Here is a 24,773-nt window from a genome sequence, read left to right on the forward strand (position 1 = left end):
TTGTAAACCTTGGATGAACTCAAAAACTTTGCATATAAAAAATACACATGTACAACAGAATAGAATATAAATATTGTTGTAACAGTCACCCTGCTCCAGGGGTACCCAGGGCACAAATAAGCACTCACCCCAAATCCCCCCCTAACTGGCCTTCAGGCTGGGCCCCCTTAGCCCATAACAAGGTTACAGATATATAGAAACATTGGGGTAACAGTCACCCAAAATCCCCCCCAACTGGCTTTCTTAATTTCTAGGTACTACTGGTCCTTTAAGCCTGGGTATTAAGGGGAACAAGGATTGGCTGCGTGGGCAGCATTCTACTGCAGGATCCAGCCCCACAGAACAGAAACCTCTGCCATAGACTTTCATCTTTGCTGATTAGATTTCCTCTTAAATACAGGCAGTGGAAAAGCATAGCACATATTTACCAGTCTAACATTATTATCAGTCAGTTTGGGAATGAACCCCAAGATTAACAGATAAACCAAAGAACAGGACAGTTTGCTCCCTATTGGCAGGTTCATGGCTGTAGATCACTCTGGTAGCAGGACAAAGACCAAGACCTGTAACTCCCCAGACGTATTCATCAGGAGGTGCTAGAAAGGAATGGGGAACAGAGGTTTTTATGGGGTCCCCCTTATCCCTTGCCCCCCCACCACCCATCTTGACTTATCCCATACACAGAGGCTGATGCTGAACCTTCTGCTTCTTTCCTCTTGGCCGTACTGTTTCTCCAGCCTCATTGGCTCCAAGCCCAGCCCCAAAGCAGTGTGAGTGTAATGGACACAAGATTTGGGTTCCAGAATTAGAGGTTCTTGGAGGTAGAAGATGATGTATTACTTTATTAGAGTTATTTTATGGTGTCGTATAAGGGGTCGTTCTGCTGCTGCCGTGGCTTCTCCATGGGGACAGGCTGTGGGATTGGAAGATAAACATTTAACTTGTGTTTTATAAAGTCATTCACAATTCTGAAGTCACTTTGGAAAGGGGATATTGAGTGACTGGTGCCATTTGCAAAACACTAAACATTGATGGAAATTGCCATGTTTTTACCCACAATGCAGCGCCAATGCAAGTTTTGGCTGCATGCTGAATGGTAGTAGCATGTGATCCACTAGGCGAAAGTTAATTGAATATGTCTAAAGGTTTAACTGTTGGTCAGGCCCCCAGTGAAGATTTAACCTTTGGTCAGTGCCCCCCAGTGAAGGTTTAACCTTTGGTCAGTGCCCCCCCGTAGCTCATGAATTGAGTACAGCTCTAGGAAAATATTGATTTATTTGTTATTTAGCCATAGTTCCAAGCATATTTAGGACAGTAAATGAATATTCACCGCAAATCTCGCTGTAACTGACCTTCAGGGTGGGCTTTCAGGGATATCTAAGAGAACTAATGGCCATTTTCTACAGCTATCGCTCTACTGGCAGTGGCGTAACAAGTTGGCGCCGGGTCCCCCTATGAAAAAAATCTCAAGAGGGGCCCGACGCACAGCTGCTCAGTGCTCCAACCTGTATCCTACCCGCCCACTGCCTGCCCCCCACCTACCCCCCCCCCGGCTTTGAAACTATTTTTTAAATTTATTTCATAACTATAGAGGTAGCAGACCCCGTTGTCTGGGCTCCCCTATCTCCCGGGCCCCCTGCGACCATGGGGTCTACTTTCTCTATAGTTACACCAATACCTGCTGGTGTGCAGGCTGAGTCCTATCCGCCACTGCTCTAACCACTCCCCCTCAGGGGGCCTTATTGGCAACCTCTGTACAAAAGGAACCCTGGAAGTTCCAGCTCTTCATATGTTAAATCCAAGTTTCCCTTATGTTTATTTGCCCTCTACTTTGCACCATGTTGGCACACCCAGCACTTTCTCTCTGTAGAGAAGCATCAAACCCTATTATTGTTACGCACACACCTTGGGGGACATCTGCAACAAGTAATAGACCGTTTCGATGTCCTTTTTCACTGGGGCGATGTTGCTGTTGGGCAGTTTTTTCTTCGCCTATTAATGGTAATATAGATAAATTCTAGTGTTAATAACCCCAAAAGGTTCACATCTACACTATGTTCATTGCCTAAAAACACTGATTTCAAACCTACATTATATATAGCAGTGTTTATTACATCAACGGCACTCTGCTATGCCAAATATACACTCACTTTATCCTGTAAACCCAGTGTCTGAATAGAACTACTGTACTTTTACTAGCAGATACCTCAGGTTATATTAATATAAATTACATGTTTTGCCCCTATTTACTCAGTAATGCTGTTTATTATACGCCCTGAAAATGCCCCATAAGAGTATCTACAATAACAGTAATAACAGTATTTGTATAATTATCTACAATCTCACCTCATACGCTGATTGCAATCAATAGGGGCGGCAGTTACAATATACAGGAAGTTCACTATCTGATATAACAGTTGCAGCTTACAGTTATTTCAGTGCTAAGGCTCATATATACGTATATATATATTCTGCACTGTCAAGTCTCACTGCCTGTGGCTTGCCTGCTGTTGATTTGAATAGTGCCACAATTCACCTATCACCACTGGTGACATCAGTTGCCATCAGTGTCGGACTGGGACCCCAGGGGCCACCAGAAAACCTTAGACCCTGGGCCCACTCTCCAAACTATCTTTCCTCCTTTCCTCACCCAACCTCTTTATTCTCCTAGTCTCTTTTATTTACATGCTAGCATCTATCCTTCCATCTCTTTCTTCCCATTTAGGAATAGGGAATGACCATGAAACAGGCCAAATGGACAGGAGCAGGAGGGCCCACTGACACCTGGGCCCACCGGGAGTTTTCCTGGTATCCTGGTGGGCCACTCCGACACTGGTTGCCATTCATTTCTATGGCAGGCAGCATGAGAGGTGACTGAGGCTTCTCTGCCGGCATAAAATGAGCCGGCAAAGAAAATACTATATTACTACACTACATTACTATGGACTTCAACACACACAGAGATTGCAGTATTCAGAAAATACATTGCTTAATAGATGTATTACAGCCTGGAGTAATGTTAGTACGTAAAGGGAAACTACACCCCCAGAATGAATACGTAACCAACAGATAGTTTATATTATGTTAAGTGACCTATTAAAGATTCTCGCCAACTGGAATATATATATCAGTAAATATTGCCCTTTTACATCCTTTCCCTTGAGCCGCCATTTAGTGATGGGCTGTGTGCTCCCTCAGAGATCAGATGACAGGAAGTGATGCAGCTTTCCTATTAAGGATTACCCAATGGCACATTATGAGCTGTTTTATGTGATATCTTTTTATAGAGACCTACATTGTTGGGGGTATAGTTTTTCTTTAACACACACAACTTATAGTAAATGCAGTAAGTGCTACACAGATAGCAATCTACTGTACGTTCAGACCCTAATACACAAATTGCAATGTGTGAGCCCTACCAAATAAAGATATAAAACTAAAGGGAGATGGGGGGTATTAAAGAACTTTTTATGGTCTGGGTAATTCGAGCTCTTAATATTATTAGTTTTTTATAACTATAATACACAGATCCATGAATAGCCTGTAAATTATATAGTGGATAAAGTACCCCCTATTGTAACATATAGGGATATTATAAGTCACAGAGGAGTTCCATGGCCATATAAAGGGTATTTGTGGCTCTTGTATATTATATAGTGAATAAAGTACCCCCTATTGTAAAATATAGGGATATTATAAGTCACAGAGGGGTTCCATGGCCATATAAAGGGTATTTGTGGCTCCTGTATATTATATAGTGAATAAAGTACCCCCTATTGTAACATATAGGGATATTATAAGTCACAGAGGGGTCCCATGGCCATATAAAGGTTATTTGTGGCTTTTGTATATTATATAGTGAATAAAGTACCCCCTATTGTAACATATAGGGATATTATAAGTCACAGAGGGATCCCATGGCCATATAAAGGTTATTTGTGGCTCCTGTATATTATATAGTGAATAAAGTACCCCCTATTGTAACATATAGGGATATTATAAGTCACAGAGGGGTCCCATGGCCATATAAAGGTTATTTGTGGCTTTTGTATATTATATAGTGAATAAAGTACCCCCTATTGTAACATATAGGGATATTATAAGTCACAGAGGGGTCCCATGGCCATATAAAGGTTATTTGTGGCTCCTGTATATTATATAGTGAATAAAGTACCCCCTATTGTAACATATAGGGATATTATAAGTCACAGAGGGGTCCCATGGCCATATAAAGGTTATTTGTGGCTTTTGTATATTATATAGTGAATAAAGTACCCCCTATTGTAACATATAGGGATATTATAAGTCACAGAGGGGTCCCATGGCCATATAAAGGTTATTTGTGGCTTTTGTATATTATATAGTGAATAAAGTACCCCCTATTGTAACATATAGGGATATTATAAGTCACAGAGGAGTTCCATGGCCATATAAAGGTTATTTGTGGCTCTTGTATATTATATAGTGAATAAATCCTGTGTTTCTTTTGATAGGGGACTCTAGTGCTTATGGCTGTATTTACATAGACCTTTCTGATAAAGCTTTTACCTTTCCTTCCCTTTTAAGGAATCCTGATACAGTTATTTGTTCCCCAAGCTAAAGCCTAGGGTGGTACAACTATGTCATTTTCCTACTTGGCATGTGTGCTGATTCATATTCTTGTGAGTTTTAGCAGTTGACCTTTTTATCAATGACAATAATTAACCTTAACTAATTAACTGTTCAGTTTGTTCATTGTTTCCACACCATTTACTACATTTCCTTCCAAGAACAGTCATTCTGTTCCTACCGGCGGGTCCTGGATTTCAGAATATGGATTCTCCGCTGGCACATTAGTAAGTTCTGTGGTGTCGTTGACTGGAAATCCATTTGCCTTGTCCCTGAATCTGCAACAGAAAATCAGTGCGTTTGCCCAACTGCTTAGGGTTAACTTACCCTTTGGGAAAACTTCAGTAATTTCAGTTCAGCATAAGACACAGGTGCCTGTGCCATGGGGGGAGGAACATGAAAGAACATGGTCGTCTCATTGACTCATGATTTCAGGACAGAAGGCCTCTCGCTCAGAGCCTGATGCTACAGAATCGTTGCCTTGAATGATCCCCAGTCAGATATATTATTCAGGGTAACAGAATGGGTTAATAGAAGTCATATTCTCAAGCTGGCTGTGATTATTGTGTGTTCTGCCATTCTATCCAAAGTTACCATTAGTGATGAGTGAATTTTTTCGCCAGGCATGGATTTGCAGCGAATTTCCGCATTTCGCCATTGGTGAAAAGTTTCGCTAAACTTCCGTGAAAATTCGCTGCGGAAAAATTCGTCATGTGGATTTTTTTTTTTGCCGCGCGTCAAATTGGGCGCGGTCGCGGCAACAAGGGCACGGTCACGGCGAATTGGGCACGGTTGCAGCAAAAAGGGCACGGTCGCGGCAAATTGGGCACGGTCGCATCAAAATTGGGTCACGTAAAAAAAACATGGGTGACAAAAAAAATAGACGCGAGCGACAAAACAGACGCGGGTGTCAAATGCGTTTCGCGAATTCTTCGCCATTTTCATTTCTTCGCCGTTTCGCAAATTTTATGGCGAAGCGAAACAGGACAGATTCGCTCATCACTAGTTACCATACAATTAAAGTGCCACTAACTAGCAAACGGCCACACCAATTTAATCAATATAATCTTTCCCAAATGGCTTCTAAAACGGTACATAGAATGACAGAAAGTCTCGGTAATCCTGTGCATAAAGCCATTTTGTCTATACAACAGCAAGTTATTGGCTTATTTTATTAGACTTAGTACAGTACCTAATGATCTAATGACTAATTGGCAGGGTCATTTATGTGCATAAAGATGGCCCTCATTATTCACTTATATTTGCCCCGTGCAATAATGTGAAATGTTGTGCCATATTACCTACAGGGCAAAAACACCATGTACTTAGCCATAAATCCCCATGCTCTGCTGATAATTGGATATGACTGTTTCATTGTCTGTTGGCCAATAAGCAGCTTGTAATGGGCGAGGGATGGGCGAGACTCTGCTAGACAGTCAGTTAGCTAACTGACCGGCACGCTTGTGCTGAGTATAGGTGGCTCTTGATAGCCGCAGGCAGAAGAGAGGGGAGGTTGATTTTATGCACATGTCTGGAACTGGAAGCGGCTCTTGATAGCCGGCGGCAGAACTGGGAGGGGAGGTTTTGGGGGGGGCGGCTGCTAGCCTTAGGGGATAGCGATGATTTCTATATGGGAATGGTTGTGATTTTGATTGAGCGGCGAGTTTAGGCCGTTTTCAGCATAGGGGTGGTGGATGTTGTTAGGAGTTTGGGTCTGCTCAATGAGCCTTCTTAGCCTCAGATCTGAACAATAATCTGAAGTGAGTAGAACAGTTTGAATGCTTGGCTGATACCCTCCCTAAGTCTCTACTCATATATATGTGATTGAAACTTAATTACTGATTGACTATCGCGTTTATTCCCCTGTATGTGCCCATGAGGCTCCCTTTGTCCGCTGTCCCTCATCCCCCCCTATGTGTTTGTGTGTTTATATAGTTATAGTTCTACTTAAGCGTCAATGGACAAACTATAGTTTGATTTTTATTTGGGTAATCCATCCCCTCCCATCTCGTTATTGACTATTTGAATGAATATAACTGACCTCTAGCTACCGGCCCCTAGTTTTGAACTTAATTGCGTATATACTGCATAAACTACGGACTCAGAACAGGTGTGCTTATACTAATGATTGTTTTTAATCAACATTGCACTAGTTGACCCGATACACGTTTTCACTAATGATTTTATATGTAAAATAAAAGTTATGTTTTAATTGTAATAGAGAACGCACAAAATACAGTTCTTGCATCGTTTTGATTTCATGGGTGGGAGACACCTTGTGCTGGTCTGTGCTGATCTAAGATAGGTATAGTGAGTATCCTTTGTGTAATGTCTGTGTATGTTCAGACCTTCTCACTTTAGACGTAATGTATGTTTATTAAATCATAAGATCTAATAAAATCTGAGGTACCATCAGGAGAACTCACCTTAAAGTCCTGGTCTTCTTTGTCAAATAGTAAACAGAACAGAGGCAGCCAATAACAACCAACAGCCCCACCAACAGTCCTGTTATCAGCGCCACCATGTTCCGCTTTCCTAAATGGAGAATTTAAAACTTTTTACTGAATGTAGAAATAGGACAACATTTTGACCCAACCTTCAGTCTTTTTTGAGGTTCTAGAATGTTGTAGACCCACTTACCTTCATTACACAGGGCCCACACATTTACTGTTTTGGAGACTTTGCTGACTGGGTTTGCCAGGGAACAATTGTAGCTGAGATCCAGAGTGACATTATATATGTGGATAGTGTGGTTTGACCCTTCTATGAGTTTGTTATAACTGTCTGTCCATTTAGCAGTGGATTCCCCTTCTTCAGTACAGGTCACAGTAATATGACATGGTGTATCTCCGGCCGCGCTGACATGCACTGTATGCCGTATGCTTATATCTTCATCTTTTAATCTCCCTGGTGAAAGATAATGATAAAACATATGACCTCCAGTTCTCAAACGGGACATTACTGAGTTAGAGAGGGTCCAGAGAAGGGAAACTAAGCTGGTAAAGGGTATGGGAAGTCTCAGTTATGGGGAAAGACTGGCCCAGTTGGGTCTGTTTACACTGGAGAAGAGGCGCTTAAGGGGTGACATGATAACTATGTATAAATATATAAGGGGATCATATAATAACCTTTCTAATGTTTTATTTACCAGTAGGTCCTTCCAACGGACACGAGGGCACCCACTCCGTTTAGAAGAAGGGAGGTTCCGTTTAAATATTGGGAAAGGATTTGTTACAGTGAGAGCTGTGAAGTTGTGGAATTCCCTCCCCGAATCAGTCGTGCTGGCTGATACATTATATAGCTTTAAGAAGGGGCTGGGTGGGTATTTAGCAAGTGAGGGAATACAGGGGTAGGGGGGATAGCTCTCAGTACAAGTGAGGGAATACAGGGGTAGGGGGGATAGCTCTCAGTACAAGTGAGGGAATACAGGGGTAGGGGGGATAGCTCTCAGTACAAGTGAGGGAATACAGGGGTATGGGAGATAGCTCTCAGTACAAGTGAGGGAATACAGGGGTAGGGGGGATAGCTCTCAGTACAAGTGAGGGAATACAGGGGTAGGGGAGATAGCTCTCAGTACAAGTGAGTGAATACAGGGGTAGGGGGGATAGCTCTCAGTACAAGTGAGGGAATACAGGGGTAGGGGAGATAGCTCTCAGTACAAGTGAGTGAATACAGGGGTAGGGGAGATAGCTCTCAGTACAAGTGAGGGAATACAGGGGTAGGGGAGATAGCTCTCAGTACAAGTGAGGGAATACAGGGGTAGGGGGGATAGCTCTCAGTACAAGTGAGGGAATACAGGGGTAGGGGAGATAGCTCTCAGTACAAGTGAGGGAATACAGGGGTAGGGGGGATAGCTCTCAGTACAAGTGAGGGAATACAGGGGTAGGGGAGATAGCTCTCAGTACAAGTGAGGGAATACAGGGGTAGGGGGGATAGCTCTCAGTACAAGTGAGGGAATACAGGGGTAGGGGAGATAGCTCTCAGTACAAGTGAGGGAATACAGGGGTAGGGGAGATAGCTCTCAGTACAAGTGAGGGAATACAGGGGTAGGGGAGATAGCTCTCAGTACAAGTGAGGGAATACAGGGGTAGGGGGGATAGCTCTCAGTACAAGTGAGGGAATACAGGGGTAGGGGGGATAGCTCTCAGTACAAGTGAGGGAATACAGGGGTAGGGGAGATAGCTCTCAGTACAAGTGAGGGAATACAGGGGTAGGGGAGATAGCTCTCAGTACAAGTGAGTGAATACAGGGGTAGGGGAGATAGCTCTCAGTACAAGTGAGGGAATACAGGGGTAGGGGAGATAGCTCTCAGTACAAGTGAGGGAATACAGGGGTAGGGGAGATAGCTCTCAGTACAAGTGAGGGAATACAGGGGTAGGGGGGATAGCTCTCAGTACAAGTGAGGGAATACAGGGGTAGGAGGGATAGCTCTCAGTACAAGTGAGGGAATACAGGGGTAGGGGGATAGCTCTCAGTACAAGTGAGGGAATACAGGGGTAGGGGGGATAGCTCTCAGTACAAGTGAGGGAATACAGGGGTAGGGGGGATAGCTCTCAGTACAAGTGAGGGAATACAGGGGTAGGGGGGATAAGCTCTCAGTACAAGTGAGGGAATACAGGGGTAGCGGGGATAGCTCTCAGTACAAGTGAGGGAATACAGGGGTAGGGGAGATAGCTCTCAGTACAAGTGAGGGAATACAGGGGTAGGGAGATAGCTCTCAGTACAAGTGAGGGAATACAGGGGTAGGGAGATAGCTCTCAGTACAAGTGAGGGAATACAGGGGTAGGAGGGATAGCTCTCAGTACAAGTGAGGGAATACAGGGGTAGGGGGGATAGGCTCTCAGTACAAGTGAGGGAATACAGGGGTAGGGGGATAGCTCTCAGTACAAGTGAGGGAATACAGGGGTAGCGGGGATAGCTCTCAGTACAAGTGAGGGAATACAGGGGTAGGGGGGATAGCTCTCAGTACAAGTGAGGGAATACAGGGTTATGGGAGATAGCTCTCAGTACAAGTGAGGGAATACAGGGTTATGGGAGATAGCTCTCAGTACAAGTGAGGGGAATACAGGGGTAGGGGAGATAGCTCTCAGTACAAGTGAGGGAATACAGGGGTAGGGGAGATAGCTCTCAGTACAAGTGAGGGAATACAGGGGTAGGGGAGATAGCTCTCAGTACAAGTGAGGGAATACAGGGGTAGGGGGGATAGCTCTCAGTACAAGTGAGGGAATACAGGGGTAGGGAGATAGCTCTCAGTACAAGTGAGGGAATACAGGGGTAGGGGAGATAGCTCTCAGTACAAGTGAGGGAATACAGGGGTAGGGGAGATAGCTCTCAGTACAAGTGAGGGAATACAGGGGTAGGGGAGATAGCTCTCAGTACAAGTGAGGGAATACAGGGGTAGGGGGGATAGCTCTCAGTTACAAGTGAGGGAATACAGGGGTAGGGGAGATAGCTCTCAGTACAAGTGAGGGAATACAGGGGTAGGGGGGATAGCTCTCAGTACAAGTGAGGGAATACAGGGGTAGGGAGATAGCTCTCAGTACAAGTGAGGGAATACAGGGGTAGGGGAGATAGCTCTCAGTACAAGTGAGGGAATACAGGGGTAGGGGGGATAGCTCTCAGTACAAGTGAGGGAATACAGGGGTAGGGAGATAGCTCTCAGTACAAGTGAGGGAATACAGGGGTAGGGGGGATAGCTCTCAGTACAAGTGAGGGAATACAGGGGTATGGGAGATAGCTCTCAGTACAAGTGAGGGAATACAGGGGTAGGGGGGATAGCTCTCAGTACAAGTGAGGGAATACAGGGGTATGGGAGATAGCTCTCAGTACAAGTGAGGGAATACAGGGGTAGGGGGGATAGCTCTCAGTACAAGTGAGGGAATACAGGGGTAGGGGGGATAGCTCTCAGTACAAGTGAGGGAATACAGGGGTAGGGAGATAGCTCTCAGTACAAGTGAGGGAATACAGGGGTAGGGGGGATAGCTCTCAGTACAAGTGAGGGAATACAGGGGTATGGGAGATAGCTCTCAGTACAAGTGAGGGAATACAGGGGTAGGGGGGATAGCTCTCAGTACAAGTGAGGGAATACAGGGGTAGGGGGGATAGCTCTCAGTACAAGTGAGGGAATACAGGGGTAGGGGGATAGCTCTCAGTACAAGTGAGGGAATACAGGGGTAGGGGGGATAGCTCTCAGTACAAGTGAGGGAATACAGGGGTAGGGGAGATAGCTCTCAGTACAAGTGAGGGAATACAGGGGTAGGGGGGATAGCTCTCAGTACAAGTGAGGGAATACAGGGGTAGGGGAGATAGCTCTCAGTACAAGTGAGGGAATACAGGGGTAGGGGAGATAGCTCTCAGTACAAGTGAGGGAATACAGGGGTAGGGGAGATAGCTCTTAGTACAAGTGAGGGAATACAGGGGTATGGGAGATAGCTCTCAGTACAAGTGAGGGAATACAGGGGTAGGGGGATAGCTCTCAGTACAAGTGAGGGAATACAGGGGTAGGGGAGATAGCTCTCAGTACAAGTGAGGGAATACAGGGGTAGGGGGGATAGCTCTCAGTACAAGTGAGGGAATACAGGGGTAGGGGGGATAGCTCTCAGTACAAGTGAGGGAATACAGGGGTATGGGAGATAGCTCTCAGTACAAGTGAGGGAATACAGGGGTAGGGGAGATAGCTCTTAGTACAAGTGAGGGAATACAGGGGTATGGGAGATAGCTCTCAGTACAAGTGAGGGAATACAGGGGTAGGGGGGATAGCTCTCAGTACAAGTGAGGGAATACAGGGTTATGGGAGATAGCTCTCAGTACAAGTGAGGGAATACAGGGGTATGGGAGATAGCTCTCAGTACAAGTGAGGGAATACAGGGGTAGGGGGGATAGCTCTCAGTACAAGTGAGGGAATACAGGGGTAGGGGGGATAGCTCTCAGTACAAGTGAGGGAATACAGGGGTAGGGGGGATAGCTCTCAGTACAAGTGAGGGAATACAGGGGTATGGGAGATAGCTCTCAGTACAAGTGAGGGAATACAGGGGTAGGGGATAGCTCTCAGTACAAGTGAGGGAATACAGGGTTATGGGAGATAGCTCTCAGTACAAGTGAGGGAATACAGGGGTAGGGGAGATAGCTCTCAGTACAAGTGAGGGAATACAGGGGTAGGGGAGATAGCTCTCAGTACAAGTGAGGGAATACAGGGGGTAGGGGAGATAGCTCTCAGTACAAGTGGAGGGAATACAGGGGTAGGGGAGATAGCTCTCAGTACAAGTGAGGGAATACAGGGGTAGGGGGGATAGCTCTCAGTACAAGTGAGGGAATACAGGGGTAGGGGAGATAGCTCTCAGTACAAGTGAGGGAATACAGGGGTAGGGGAGATAGCTCTCAGTACAAGTGAGGGAATACAGGGGTAGGGGGGATAGCTCTCAGTACAAGTGAGGGAATACAGGGGTAGGGGGGATAGCTCTCAGTACAAGTGAGGGAATACAGGGGTAGGGGGGATAGCTCTCAGTACAAGTGAGGGAATACAGGGGTAGGGGAGATAGCTCTCAGTACAAGTGAGGGAATACAGGGGTAGGGGGGATAGCTCTCAGTACAAGTGAGGGAATACAGGGGTAGGGGAGATAGCTCTTAGTACAAGTGAGGGAATACAGGGGTAGGGGGGATAGCTCTCAGTACAAGTGAGGGAATACAGGGTAGGGGGGGATAGCTCTCAGTACAAGTGAGGGAATACAGGGGTAGGGGGGATAGCTCTCAGTACAAGTGAGGGAATACAGGGGTAGGGGGGATAGCTCTCAGTACAAGTGAGGGAATACAGGGGTAGGGGAGATAGCTCTCAGTACAAGTGAGGGAATACAGGGGTAGGGGGGATAGCTCTCAGTACAAGTGAGGGAATACAGGGGTAGGGGGGATAGCTCTCAGTACAAGTGAGGGAATACAGGGGTAGGGGAGATAGCTCTCAGTACAAGTGAGGGAATACAGGGGTAGGGGAGATAGCTCTCAGTACAAGTGAGGGAATACAGGGGTAGGGGAGATAGCTCTCAGTACAAGTGAGGGAATACAGGGGTAGGGGGGATAGCTCTCAGTACAAGTGAGGGAATACAGGGGTAGGGGAGATAGCTCTCAGTACAAGTGAGGGAATACAGGGGTATGGGGGATAGCTCTCAGTACAAGTGAGGGAATACAGGGGTAGGGGAGATAGCTCTCAGTACAAGTGAGGGAATACAGGGGTAGGGGGGATAGCTCTCAGTACAAGTGAGGGAATACAGGGGTATGGGAGATAGCTCTCAGTACAAGTGAGGGAATACAGGGGTAGGGGGGATAGCTCTCAGTACAAGTGAGGGAATACAGGGGTAGGGGAGATAGCTCTCAGTACTAGTTGATCCAGGGACTGGGCCGATTGCCATCTTGGAGTCAGGAAGGAATTTTTCCCCTCTGGGGCAAATTAGAGGCTTCAGATGGGGTTTTTTTGCCTTCCTCTGGATCAACTAGCAGTTAGGCAGGTTATATATAGGCATTATGGTTGAACTTGATGGATGTGTGTCTTTTTTCAACCCAACCTACTATGTTACTATGTAAAACTTTTACAGTTCGGGGCCAAAAAACAATAAAACTAATCTAGAGGCCAATTTACAAATGATTGATTTAAGTTTATGTTTCTGAAAAAAACCTTGAATGAACCAGACTGAGTTTTTCAAAACTCAAACTAATTTACAAAAAAAGCTTAAATCAAAAACACTTGATATAAAAAAAACTCCTCGATCACCTCTAAAATCACATCATTTTAGAAAACTCAAGTTATAAATCAGGTTGAATGTTGAAAAAAATCACCTCCCGTTGACTTCTATTGACGCTCGGTTTTGGCTGTTATTATTATTATTTATAAAGCGCCAACATACCCCGCAGCGCTGTACAATAAGTGGGTTACACACATTGGGCATACAGAGTAACATATAAAGCAATCAGTAACCGATACAAGAGGTGAAGGGAGCCCTGCCCAAAAGAGCTTACAATCTACATTATTATTATTATTATTATTATTATTACTAACATTTATTTATAAAGCGCCAACATATTCCGCAGCGCTGTACAATAAGTGGGTTACATACATTGGACATACAGAGTAACGTATAAAGCAATCAGTAACCGATACAAGAGGTGAAGGGAGCCCTGCCCAAAAGAGCTTACACTCTACATTATTATTATTATTATTATTATTAACATTTATTTATAAAGTGCCAACATACCCCGCAGCGCTGTACAATAAGTGGGTTCCATACATTGGGCATACAGAGTAACATATAAAGCAACCAATAACCGATACAGGAGGGGAAGAGAGCCCTGCCCAAAAGAGCTTACAATCTACATTATTATTATTATTAACATTTATTTATAAAGCGCCAACATATCCCGCAGCGCTGTACAATAAGTGCGTTCCATACATTGGACATACAGAGTAACATATAAAGCAATCAATAACCGATACAGGAGGGGAAGGGAGCCCTGCCCAAAAGAGCTTACACTCTACATTATTATTATTAACATTTATTTATAAAGCGCCAACATATCCCGCAGCGCTGTACAATAAGTGGGTTCCATACATTGGGCATAAAGAGTAACATATAAAGCAATCAGTAACCGATACAAGGGGTGAAGGTTTTATGACTGAGAAATCTCAAAAACTCAGGTTTGAAAGCTCAAATTTAGAAAAATATTTCAATTTATTATTTTTTGTTGCATTTTTTTTTTTCAAATTCTCAAGAAAAACTCAAATTCCCCATTGTGTTGAGCAATAAGAAATACAGCAAAACCTCCTTTTTACATAACTGGTTTTAACATATTTACTTTCTGCAGTCACAGGATATCTATACACTGAATAATCAGCGTTTTACGTGACCTAATCAGTAATAGTTTCCTTCCCTAGTAACATGTTGAAAGGTTACAATGGTAAGAAGAAGCGTTAGGGTTATTCCTGAGAATTGATGCAGAAGTGCACTTATGAGTGAGGGCTGATAGGCTGCTGCTAGAAATTTATATTTCTATATATATATATATATCAGTGGTAGTACCAGGGGATTTTCCATTGGCTACAAATTCAATAACAAATAACATCAGTGAAAAAACCCTATTAAACCAGAGCTGGACCAGCCCCTAGCAGTAACCACGCCCATATTTGCCACCTCCCCCACTTGGCTAGCCAGTCACCTGCTCACCGAACCTGATGCATGGGACTGGAGGTAGAGAAGGCAATAGAGGAATGGGCTTAGGGTCCTAGCACCCCCACACACACACACACACCATTGTGCCCTAGGCACATACATACCCAAAGTACTAGTCATGAAAAAACACCCACACATCCCCATCTCCCCAACTCTATTCTAGAAAAATACATGTGGGAACAAATTTATTCTGATTAGAAATGTACTACAGGTATCGGACCCCTTATCCGGAAACCCGTTATCCAGAAAGCTCCGAATTACGGAAAGCCCGTCTCCCATAGACTCCATTATAAGCAAATAATTCAGAATTTTAAAACTGATTTCCTTTTTTTATGTAGAAATAAAACAGAACCTTGTAATTGATCCCAACTAAGATATAATTACCCCTAATTGGGGCAGAACAGCCCTATTGGGTTTATTTAATGGTTAAATGATTTCCTTTTCTCTGTAATAATAAAACAGTACCTGTACTTGGTCCCAACTAAGATATAATTACCCCTTATTGGGGGCAGAACAGCCCTATTGGGTTTATTTAATGGTTAAATGATTCCCTTTTCTCTGTAATAATAAAACAGTACCTGTACTTGATCCCAACTAAGATATAATTACCCCTTATTGGGGCAGAACAGCCCTATTGGGTTTATTTCATGGTTAAATGATTCCCTTTTCTCTGTAATAATAAAACAGTACCTGTACTTGATCCCAACTAAGATATAATTACCCCTTATTGGGGGCAGAACAGCCCAATTGGGTTTATTTCATGGTTAAATGATTCCCTTTTCTCTGTAATAATAAAACAGTACCTGTACTTGATCCCAACTAAGATATAATTACCCCTTATTGGGGCAGAACAGCCCTATTGGGTTTATTTCATGGTTAAATGATTCCCTTTTCTCTGTAATAATAAAACAGTACCTGTACTTGATCCCAACTAAGATATAATTACCCCTTATTGGGGGCAGAACAGCCCTATTGGGTTTATTTCATGGTTAAATGATTCCCTTTTCTCTGTAATAATAAAACAGTACCTTGTACTTGATCCCAACTAAGATATAATTAATCCTTATTGGATGCAAAACAATCCTATTGGGTTTAATTAATGTTTTATTAATTTTTTAGTAGACTTAAGGTATGGACATCCAAATTATGGAAAGACCCCTTATCCGGAATACCCTTGGTCCCGAGCATTCTGGATAATGGGTCCTATACCTGTACAATATATTATCCCATACTATTCCCTACAACAGTTTTCCTACTGCAGATGTCAAATGAATTGGTCTATAGGGACCCAGTATGAAGGATTAAGTAATGTAGGCTGAGCATTGCAGAGCTGTTCTCCTTTAATACCCTAGGCTAGGGTAACATGGTAACATAGTAAGTTAGGTTGAAAAAAGACATCAAGTTCAACCATAATGCCTATATATAACCTGCCTAACTGCTAGTTGATCCAGAGGAAGGCAAAAACCCCATCTCAAGCCTCTAATTTAATATAAATATCTTCCTGACTCCAAGATGGCAATCGGACCAGTCCCTGGGGCAACTTGTACTAAGAGCTACAAAAAAAACCCATCCAGCCCCTTCTTAAAGCTTTATAATGTATCAGCCAGTACAACTGGTTCAAGGAGGGAATGTCCTGGACCTTTATTTACTATATCCAAAGTTGATACAACCAGGAACATGTCACCATTCCTTTCTTTATCCAAGGCTGTCCTAGTGCAAGTGTCCTCCCAAGCTCACCCCTAACTGTGTCAATCTCCAATGTGCAACAGCTTTGTCAATAAGCTGGGGTGGGGGCAGCAATAAAAAGTAAACAATATCCAAGTCCATCAGGACATAATCCCATCCCTAAGTCTAGTTACATGTCTGAGGTCTGACCTTTATTACTATTCCCTAACTTTATGGCCACAAGGATCTGGAACCTTGCCTGTCCTACATCTCTTTCCCATACCAAGGTAGTTATTATAAACTTGCTCCTCCCTTTGCTACTATAACAATCCCTATTCTTCTTCCCACTAGATGTTGGAGCATTGTTGGTGGTATCTGCTCAATCTGTAAGTGGTTGGGCACTGATATTGGGGATCAGGCCTGGCTCACAGTCAGGGTTCCAGTTGATCCCACAAGGGTTCAGTTGGTTTGAGGTCATGGTTCTGTGTAGTCAGGTTCTTTCACTCCCATCTCAGCAAACCCACTCTGTATGGTCCTCATTTTGTACATGTGGAAAGTAATGGTGTTAAAACAGCAAAGAACCTTCCCCAAACTGTAGGAAAGTAGGAATTTGGATTGCCAGAAATGTCATTGTATGATTTAGTGGCACCTGTGTTGCTGTGGCTTTAATAGCCAACTCCAATAATTAGAGATTGTAAGCTCTACGGGGCAGGGACCTCCATCCTCTTGTGTCTTTGACTCTTACCCTCCCATATAGATTGTAAGCTCTACGGGGCAGGGACCTCCATCCTCTTGTGTCTTTGACTCTTACCCTCCCATATAGATTGTAAGCTCTACGGGGCAGGGACCTCCATCCTCTTGTGTCTTTGACTCTTACCCTCCCATATAGATTGTAAGCTCTACGGGGCAGGGACCTCCATCCTCTTGTGTCTTTGACTCTTACCCTCCCATATAGATTGTAAGCTCTACGGGGCAGGGACCTCCATCCTCTTGTGTCTTTGACTCTTACCCTCTGATATAGATTGTAAGCTCTACGGGCAGGGACCTCCATCCTCTTGTGTCTTTGACTCTTACCCTCCCATATAGATTGTAAGCTCTACGGGGCAGGGACCTCCATCCTCTTGTGTCTTTAACTCTTACCCTCCCATATAGATTGTAAGCTCTACGGGCAGGGACCTCCATCCTCTTGTGCCTTTGACTCTTACCCTCCCATATAGATTGTAAGCTCTACGGGCAGGGACCTCCATCCTCTTGTGCCTTTGACTCTTACCCTCCCATATAGATTGTAAGCTCTACGGGGCAGGGACCTCCATCCTCTTGTGTCTTTGACTCTTAACTTATTGCAACTGTATTTATCTGTATTTATTGTTATACTTTGTATTTATCTATTATTATCTTAATAACCCCCTGTTTGTATTAATGTATTCTACTGTACAGCGCTGCGTACATAAGTAGCTCTTTATAAATAAAGATATACATACATACATACATTAGAAGGAAGGATACCTTCAGCTATATACAGTAGTGTTTAATAATTGAAGTGTAAAAAGCCAATTTTCTACAAAACTCCAGAAACTATTCTCTATGTCCCATTTTCTTGTATTGGTCAATGGAGTAATTTTCAGACTATTTCAGAGAGAAATATCATTTCACCCTTCTCATCTTTGATGAATATGCTGAATAACGTTTGAGGTTTGGGAATCCCTATAACTGCTAAGGTTGAGCCCCTGATATTTCCCTTCTATCTAATGACAAACTACCAATAAGAGAAGCTCTGCAAAGTAATAAACTATTGTATAATAGGAGATGTATCACTTCCTTATCCTGATGGGGGAAAAACAGATTTAAAAACCCCAGAGCGTTTATACTCATAAACAAGTCATGTGTTACCATGTTATCGTGTGATATCAATGCTTTGTTGTGATAAATGATCTTGTGCAAGCTGGGCCTATAAAAAAACTGAAGAAAAAATGAAAGAAATGGGTAAAAGCTGTGGGAAAAGATCAGAAAAGGAGATGAAGAGACAGAGATGAGAGAATGTTTTAGCAAAAGAATCTGGTAAAAAGATGGTGAGTCCATAGGGGTCAATTACGAACACAAGCCCATTGTGCAAAGTGCAATTTTGGACAGAAATCTTCATGTTTTTTTTACCAATAGTGCATTGTTATTTCCCATAATTCCAGTTGTCCAAATGTGTCCAGTGTTAGTAACTGAGCCCTAGAATCTTAGTATGGCGGGAAGAGAGGTTGGGGAAGGCTTAGGAAGCTGGGTGGAGAATAATAACTTCAATACCTGCCAATCGGTGAATATTTTGTTGGTCAGAATACATACAAACAAGACGCACAAAAGCAATGGGGACAATTGTTTAACAAAATCACAACTTACTGTACACTGAGAGATTATAACACTGAATGAGATCATCTGCCTCACTGAGGCCACGCATATCCGCTGTATATATTCCTTGGTCTCCCCCTGTTGTTTTATTGATGATCAATGAAGCGTCAGGTTTGCTGCCCAGTCTTGTCATAAACTGCCGGTTCTTCCATTCAATTGTCTGATTGGGTCTGGTTGTAGCAATGTGCCGTCCCTTAAAGATCCAAGAGATCTCTGTGATTCCTGTTCTATTCACTTGCAGAATGGCCTCTTCCCCTTCAATGGCCGCAACTGTCTCTGTAGCTTTACAGGCAAGCTCCGCCGTTACACCTAGCGAGGAACAAAATCATTGATATAATGGGGCATTTCTGCAATGTATCTCCATCATTCTGTAGTGCTGCTCACCCCAAGGTGCTCACTGCCTGGTTCATGTCTAAGGGGTGAGCCGTGCATGACATTTTCTCTTCCGGTGGATAAAAGCTGATAATTGGCATGAATGGCATCCAATGGTGGAGTATTTAGTCTTAAGTGTTCTAGTCTAGTTCTAGTTCTATGTCTAGTTTTTCTTTGTTCTACAACTCTCAGTCTTTCAATTTATCTGGTTACTAAGGCTTACCTACTCTAGCAACCATTCAGCAGTTTGGAATTCAGAATGAGAGATCAATTAGAGAGAAGAAGAATAAGCAATACATAAATACATTGCCAGGGTCAGTGACCCCCCCAATAACCAGACAGCATTTTCAGCTGCTTGGCTGGAAATAAGATGGACAGGAATGCTAAAACACCTACAAAATAAATAATGGAAACCAATGGCAGAGATACTTAGAATGGGACCATAACATACAACCAAGGTGCAGATGTTGGGTCAGACTGGCCTGTCAGAGTACCAGTGGTTCTAGTGCCCTTTAGCCTAGGGTGATGCCCTTCATAGGCCTGTGCAAAACCTATATCATTTAGAAGTATCTACAGTACATCTAAGTTTTGTGAGGATAGGACCTGAATGTCAGGATCTCTGATAAGCCCTACAAGGATAAGCCCTACAAGGATAGGCCCTACAAGGATAAGCCCTACAAGGATAGGCCCTACAAGGATAAGCTCTACAAGGATAGGCCCTACAAGGATAAGCCCTACAAGAATAGGCCCTACAAGGTTAAGCCCTACAAGGATAAGCCCTACAAGGATAAGCCCTACAAGAATAGGCCCTACAAGGTTAAGCCCTACAAGGATAAGCCCTACAAGGATAGGCCCTACAAGAATAGGCCCTACAAGGTTAAGCCCTACAAGGATAAGCCCTACAAGGATAGGCCCTACAAGAATAGGCCCTACAAGGTTAAGCCCTACAAGGATAAGCCCTACAAGAATAGGCCCTACAAGGTTAAGCCCTACAAGGATAGGCCCTACAAGGATAGGCCCTACAAGAATAGGCCCTACAAGGTTAAGCCCTACAAGGATAGGCCCTACAAGGTTAAGCCCTACAAGGATAGGCCCTACAAGGATAAGCCCTACAAGGATAAGCCCTACAAGGATAGGCCCTACAAGAATAGGCCCTACAAGGTTAAGCCCTACAAGGATAGGCCCTACAAGAATAGGCCCTACAAGAATAGGCCCTACAAGGATAGGCCCTACAAGAATAGGCCCTACAAGGTTAAGCCCTACAAGGATAAGCCCTACAAGGATAGGCCCTACAAGAATAGGCCCTACAAGGTTAAGCCCTACAAGGATAAGCCCTACAAGGATAGGCCCTACAAGGTTAAGCCCTACAAGGATAGGCCCTACAAGGATAAGCCCTACAAGGATAAGCCCTACAAGGATAGGCCCTACAAGGATTGGCCCTACAAGGTTAAGCCCTACAAGGATAGGCCCTACAAGAATAGGCCCTACAAGAATAGGCCCTACAAGGATAGGCCCTACAAGAATAGGCCCTACAAGGTTAAGCCCTACAAGGATAAGCCCTACAAGGATAGGCCCTACAAGAATAGGCCCTACAAGGTTAAGCCCTACAAGGATAAGCCCTACAAGGATAGGCCCTACAAGAATAGGCCCTACAAGGTTAAGCCCTACAAGGATACGCCCTACAAGGATAGGCCCTACAAGAATAGGCCCTACAAGGTTAAGCCCTACAAGGATAAGCCCTACAAGGATAGGCCCTACAAGAATAGGCCCTACAAGGTTAAGCCCTACAAGGATAAGCCCTACAAGGATAGGCCCTACAAGAATAGGCCCTACAAGGTTAAGCCCTACAAGGATAAGCCCTACAAGAATAGGCCCTACAAGGTTAAGCCCTACAAGGATAAGCCCTACAAGGATAGGCCCTACAAGAATAGGCCCTACAAGGTTAAGCCCTACAAGGATAAGCCCTACAAGGATAGGCCCTACAAGAATAGGCCCTACAAGGTTAAGCCCTACAAGGATAGGCCCTACAAGGTTAAGCCCTACAAGGATAAGCCCTACAAGAATAGGCCCTACAAGGTTAAGCCCTACAAGGATAAGCCCTACAAGAATAGGCCCTACAAGGTTAAGCCCTACAAGGATAGGCCCTACAAGAATAGGCCATACAAGGTTAAGCCCTACAAGGATAAGCCCTACAAGGATAGGCCCTACAAGAATAGGCCCTACAAGGATAAGCCCTACAAGGATAAGCCCTACAAGGATAGGCCCTACAAGGATAGGCCCTACAAGGATAAGCCCTACAAGGATAAGCCCTACAAGGATAGGCCCTACAAGGTTAAGCCCTACAAGGATAAGCCCTACAAGGATAAGCCCTACAAGAATAGGACCTACAAGGTTAAGCCCTACAAGGATAGGCCCTACAAGAATAGGCCCTACAAGGTTAAGCCCTACAAGGATAGGCCCTACAAGAATAGGCCCTACAAGAATAGGCCCTACAAGGTTAAGCCCTACAAGGATAGGCACTACAAGGATAGGCCCTACAAGGTTAAGCCCTACAAGGATAAGCCCTACAAGGATAGGCCCTACAAGGATAAGCCCTACAAGAATAGGCCCTACAAGGATAGGCCCTACAAGGATAGGCCCTACAAGGATAAGCCCTACAAGAATAGGCCCTACAAGGATAAGCCCTACAAGAATAGGCCCTACAAGGATAAGCCCTACAAGAATAGGCCCTACAAGAATAGGCCCTACAAGGTTAAGCCCTACAAGGATAGGCACTACAAGGATAGGCCCTACAAGGTTAAGCCCTACAAGGATAAGCCCTACAAGGATAGGCCCTACAAGGATAAGCCCTACAAGAATAGGCCCTACAAGGATAGGCCCTACAAGGATAGGCCCTACAATGCCCCATCTGACACATCACAGTCAGTTACTTTCTATCATTATCTCATATAACAAATGAGCTCTCAGAACCTTTACATCAGATCAGGGTTGTCCTGTTCTAGAGTCATATAATGCCCTAACCCACTAAAATCCTTACCTGGAACTGTAAGTTGCCTACAAAGAACTGCTGAGAGCTTTAAGTAGTGGGTAGGTGTTAGTTGGATGGAAAATCCATTAAAATTGCTATACTATTCACATTTACTCAGTACATTAACAAGTCTATGTGTAAAAGTTCCAAGCTGATCCCTGCCCAAGATGATGGTCTTCCCCCAAAAAATCCATCTAGTTCAAAACAAACAAAGGAAACTCCAGCGCCATTGGCTAGGGGATAAAAAAAACAATAAAACTATATATAGTGTAGTATTTGCACCCTTTGTGATCCAAAGTTTACAGGTGACCAATAGACCAGAGACCCCCAGCCAATAAATTCTAAACCCAACATTAAACACTTAAACCAAATCCCTTATCTGGGGTGGAGAAAGGTTCTTGTTGAACTACTGTATAACTCACCTACTGAATTATTTGCTGTGTAACAGTGTAATTTAGCAATACAAAGTAACTAGTGATGGGCGAAAAGTTTCGGCAGGCATGGATTCGCCGCACGTCCAAAATAATAGCCGCGCGACAAAATAATAGCCGCGGGCAAAAAAACAATAGCCGCGCGACAAAATAATAGCCGTGGGCGACGAAATAATAGCCGCGTGCGACGAAACAATAGCCGCGTGCGACGAAACAATAGCCGGGGGCGACAAAACAATAGCCGGGGGCGACAAAACAATAGCCGCGCGACAAAATAATAGCCGCGGGCGACGAAACAATAGCCGCGTGCGAAGAAACAATAGCCGCGTGCGACAAAACAATAGCCGGAGGCGACAAAACAATAGCCGCGGGCGACAAAATAATAGCCGTGCGACAAAATAATAGCCGCGGGCGACGAAACAATAGCCGCGCGACAAAATAATAGCCGCGGGTGACAATTTTTTTTTGTCGCACAACATTTTCGCCGTTTCGCGGATCTTTTGAAAGATTCACGAAATTTTCCGGCGAAGCGAAACGGAACAGATTCGCTCATCACTAAAAGTAACCCATAAAAATCATGACAGTATCCCTTTAAGAATGTTCTACTCAGCCTATGGGATTCTTCCATTGTGCAAATAAGTTGGGGCCCTTGCCTCCCAATACAAAAATCGGTTACACAGCCTGCAGCACACAGTTCCCTAAACTCTTTGTTTTGCAAACACCACAAGGCTATTGCTCATACATTCGGTATGACTCCCATGCAAGCACAGGCAGAAATAGCCCTCGCCTTTCCCCCTGTATAGAGCAGAGGGTCCGACTGAGCCATATTGATGCATATTGATGGTGCAAACAATCAAATCACGAGCCAAGTGGGGCTACAAATGATATTGTCCAAGGTACAAATCCTCCCATTATATTAATTGATTATTGGGTTATGTAATAAAAGGAGCTACAGCTCTAAGCAGCTACAGCAGCCAATCAGCATTTAGCAGTTACTGGTTGCCTGTTTCAATTACAAGATCTTATTGGTTGCTGTGGGTTAGTGCACCTGGGGCAAACGTTGTGCCTTTTATTACATACTGGGGGCAGGTTGTACCATTATATTATTACCCTCAGGCATATAACATTACACTGCCAGTTGCCCCTGTTGCTATGCTGCTGCCTCCCTGTAACATATTCTTTATTAGGGCACCTATTAGTGCAATGGGCAAATAGAGATAAAGTTATAAAAATACTCACTTTTATGAAGAGAAAGGATCAATAGGCTCCAGCTGCACAGAAATAACATGGTGCCTTGTTCTTGTTCCAGAATCCACGGTTTCTCTCTGTGTAGATGGGGAAGTCACATGTTGTCAATGGGAGGGGGGGGGGGGCAGGCACAATTCCGTTATCTCTTCTATAACAGAGAAGTATAGCAGGGATCCCAAACCAGTGGCTCGGGGGCAACATGTTGCTCCCCAACCCCTTGGATGTTGCTCTCAGTGCCCCCAAACCAGGGAGTTATTTTTGAATTCCTGACTTGGGGGCAAGTTTTGGTTGAATAAAAACAAGATTTCCTACAAAATAAAGCCCCTGTAAGCTGATTGGGTGCATAGAGGCTGCCTAATAGCCAATCACAGTCCTTATTTGGCTCCTCCATGAACTTTTATGGTGCTTGTGTTGCTCCCCAAGTCTTTTTACATTTGACTGTGGCTTATGGGTAAGAAAGGTTGGGGATCCCTGATGTAGAGTATGAGAGTATGGAAAGAGTAGAGGCTCGGGGAATAAAAAAGGTGAGCAAAGAGAGGAGGAGAATAATTCTAAAAAAATTCTATAAAAGTTATAGAGTGCGTATTGGGTTATTTCCCTGTTAAGCGCATTCTGTACTTCCGTCAGACCCCCATTAGGTGGAGGCATCACCCTACGTAGAATAACTGGCAAAGGAACCATGGCAACAGCACCTCTATAATTAATAAAATAATAACGTGGTTATTCCTACTTAGTTCTAATGAGGGGCTTCTGGTCCCAAGGCAGAATCACTTGCCCAGACTGGAATTTCTGTTGTATATAAATATGAAATGATTA

At 44.0% G+C, this 24,773-nt stretch overlaps 1 protein-coding gene across 2 annotated transcripts; it reads right to left on the reverse strand.

Annotated features, from left to right (window-relative positions):
* Positions 1-172: 172 nt before the first annotated feature.
* LOC116407052 (SLAM family member 9-like) lies at positions 173-24,029 on the reverse strand. 2 transcript variants are annotated; one of them, XM_031892349.1, is made up of 7 exons: positions 23,949-24,029; positions 18,870-19,187; positions 7,249-7,515; positions 7,035-7,143; positions 4,790-4,886; positions 1,906-1,992; positions 173-913 (listed from the first exon to the last, which is right to left on the reverse strand). In XM_031892349.1, exons 1-7 carry the CDS (start codon positions 23,995-23,997, stop codon positions 851-853), a joined length of 990 nt encoding a protein of 329 aa, XP_031748209.1. In that variant the 5' UTR covers positions 23,998-24,029; the 3' UTR covers positions 173-850. The 2 variants fall into 2 exon arrangements, with proteins under 2 accessions (XP_031748209.1, XP_031748210.1); XM_031892350.1 differs by lacking the exon at positions 1,906-1,992.
* Positions 24,030-24,773: the final 744 nt, after the last annotated feature.

Source organism: Xenopus tropicalis, chromosome 8 (genome assembly GCF_000004195.4).
Source record: "Xenopus tropicalis strain Nigerian chromosome 8, UCB_Xtro_10.0, whole genome shotgun sequence".
Taxonomy (NCBI): Eukaryota; Metazoa; Chordata; class Amphibia; order Anura; family Pipidae; genus Xenopus; species Xenopus tropicalis.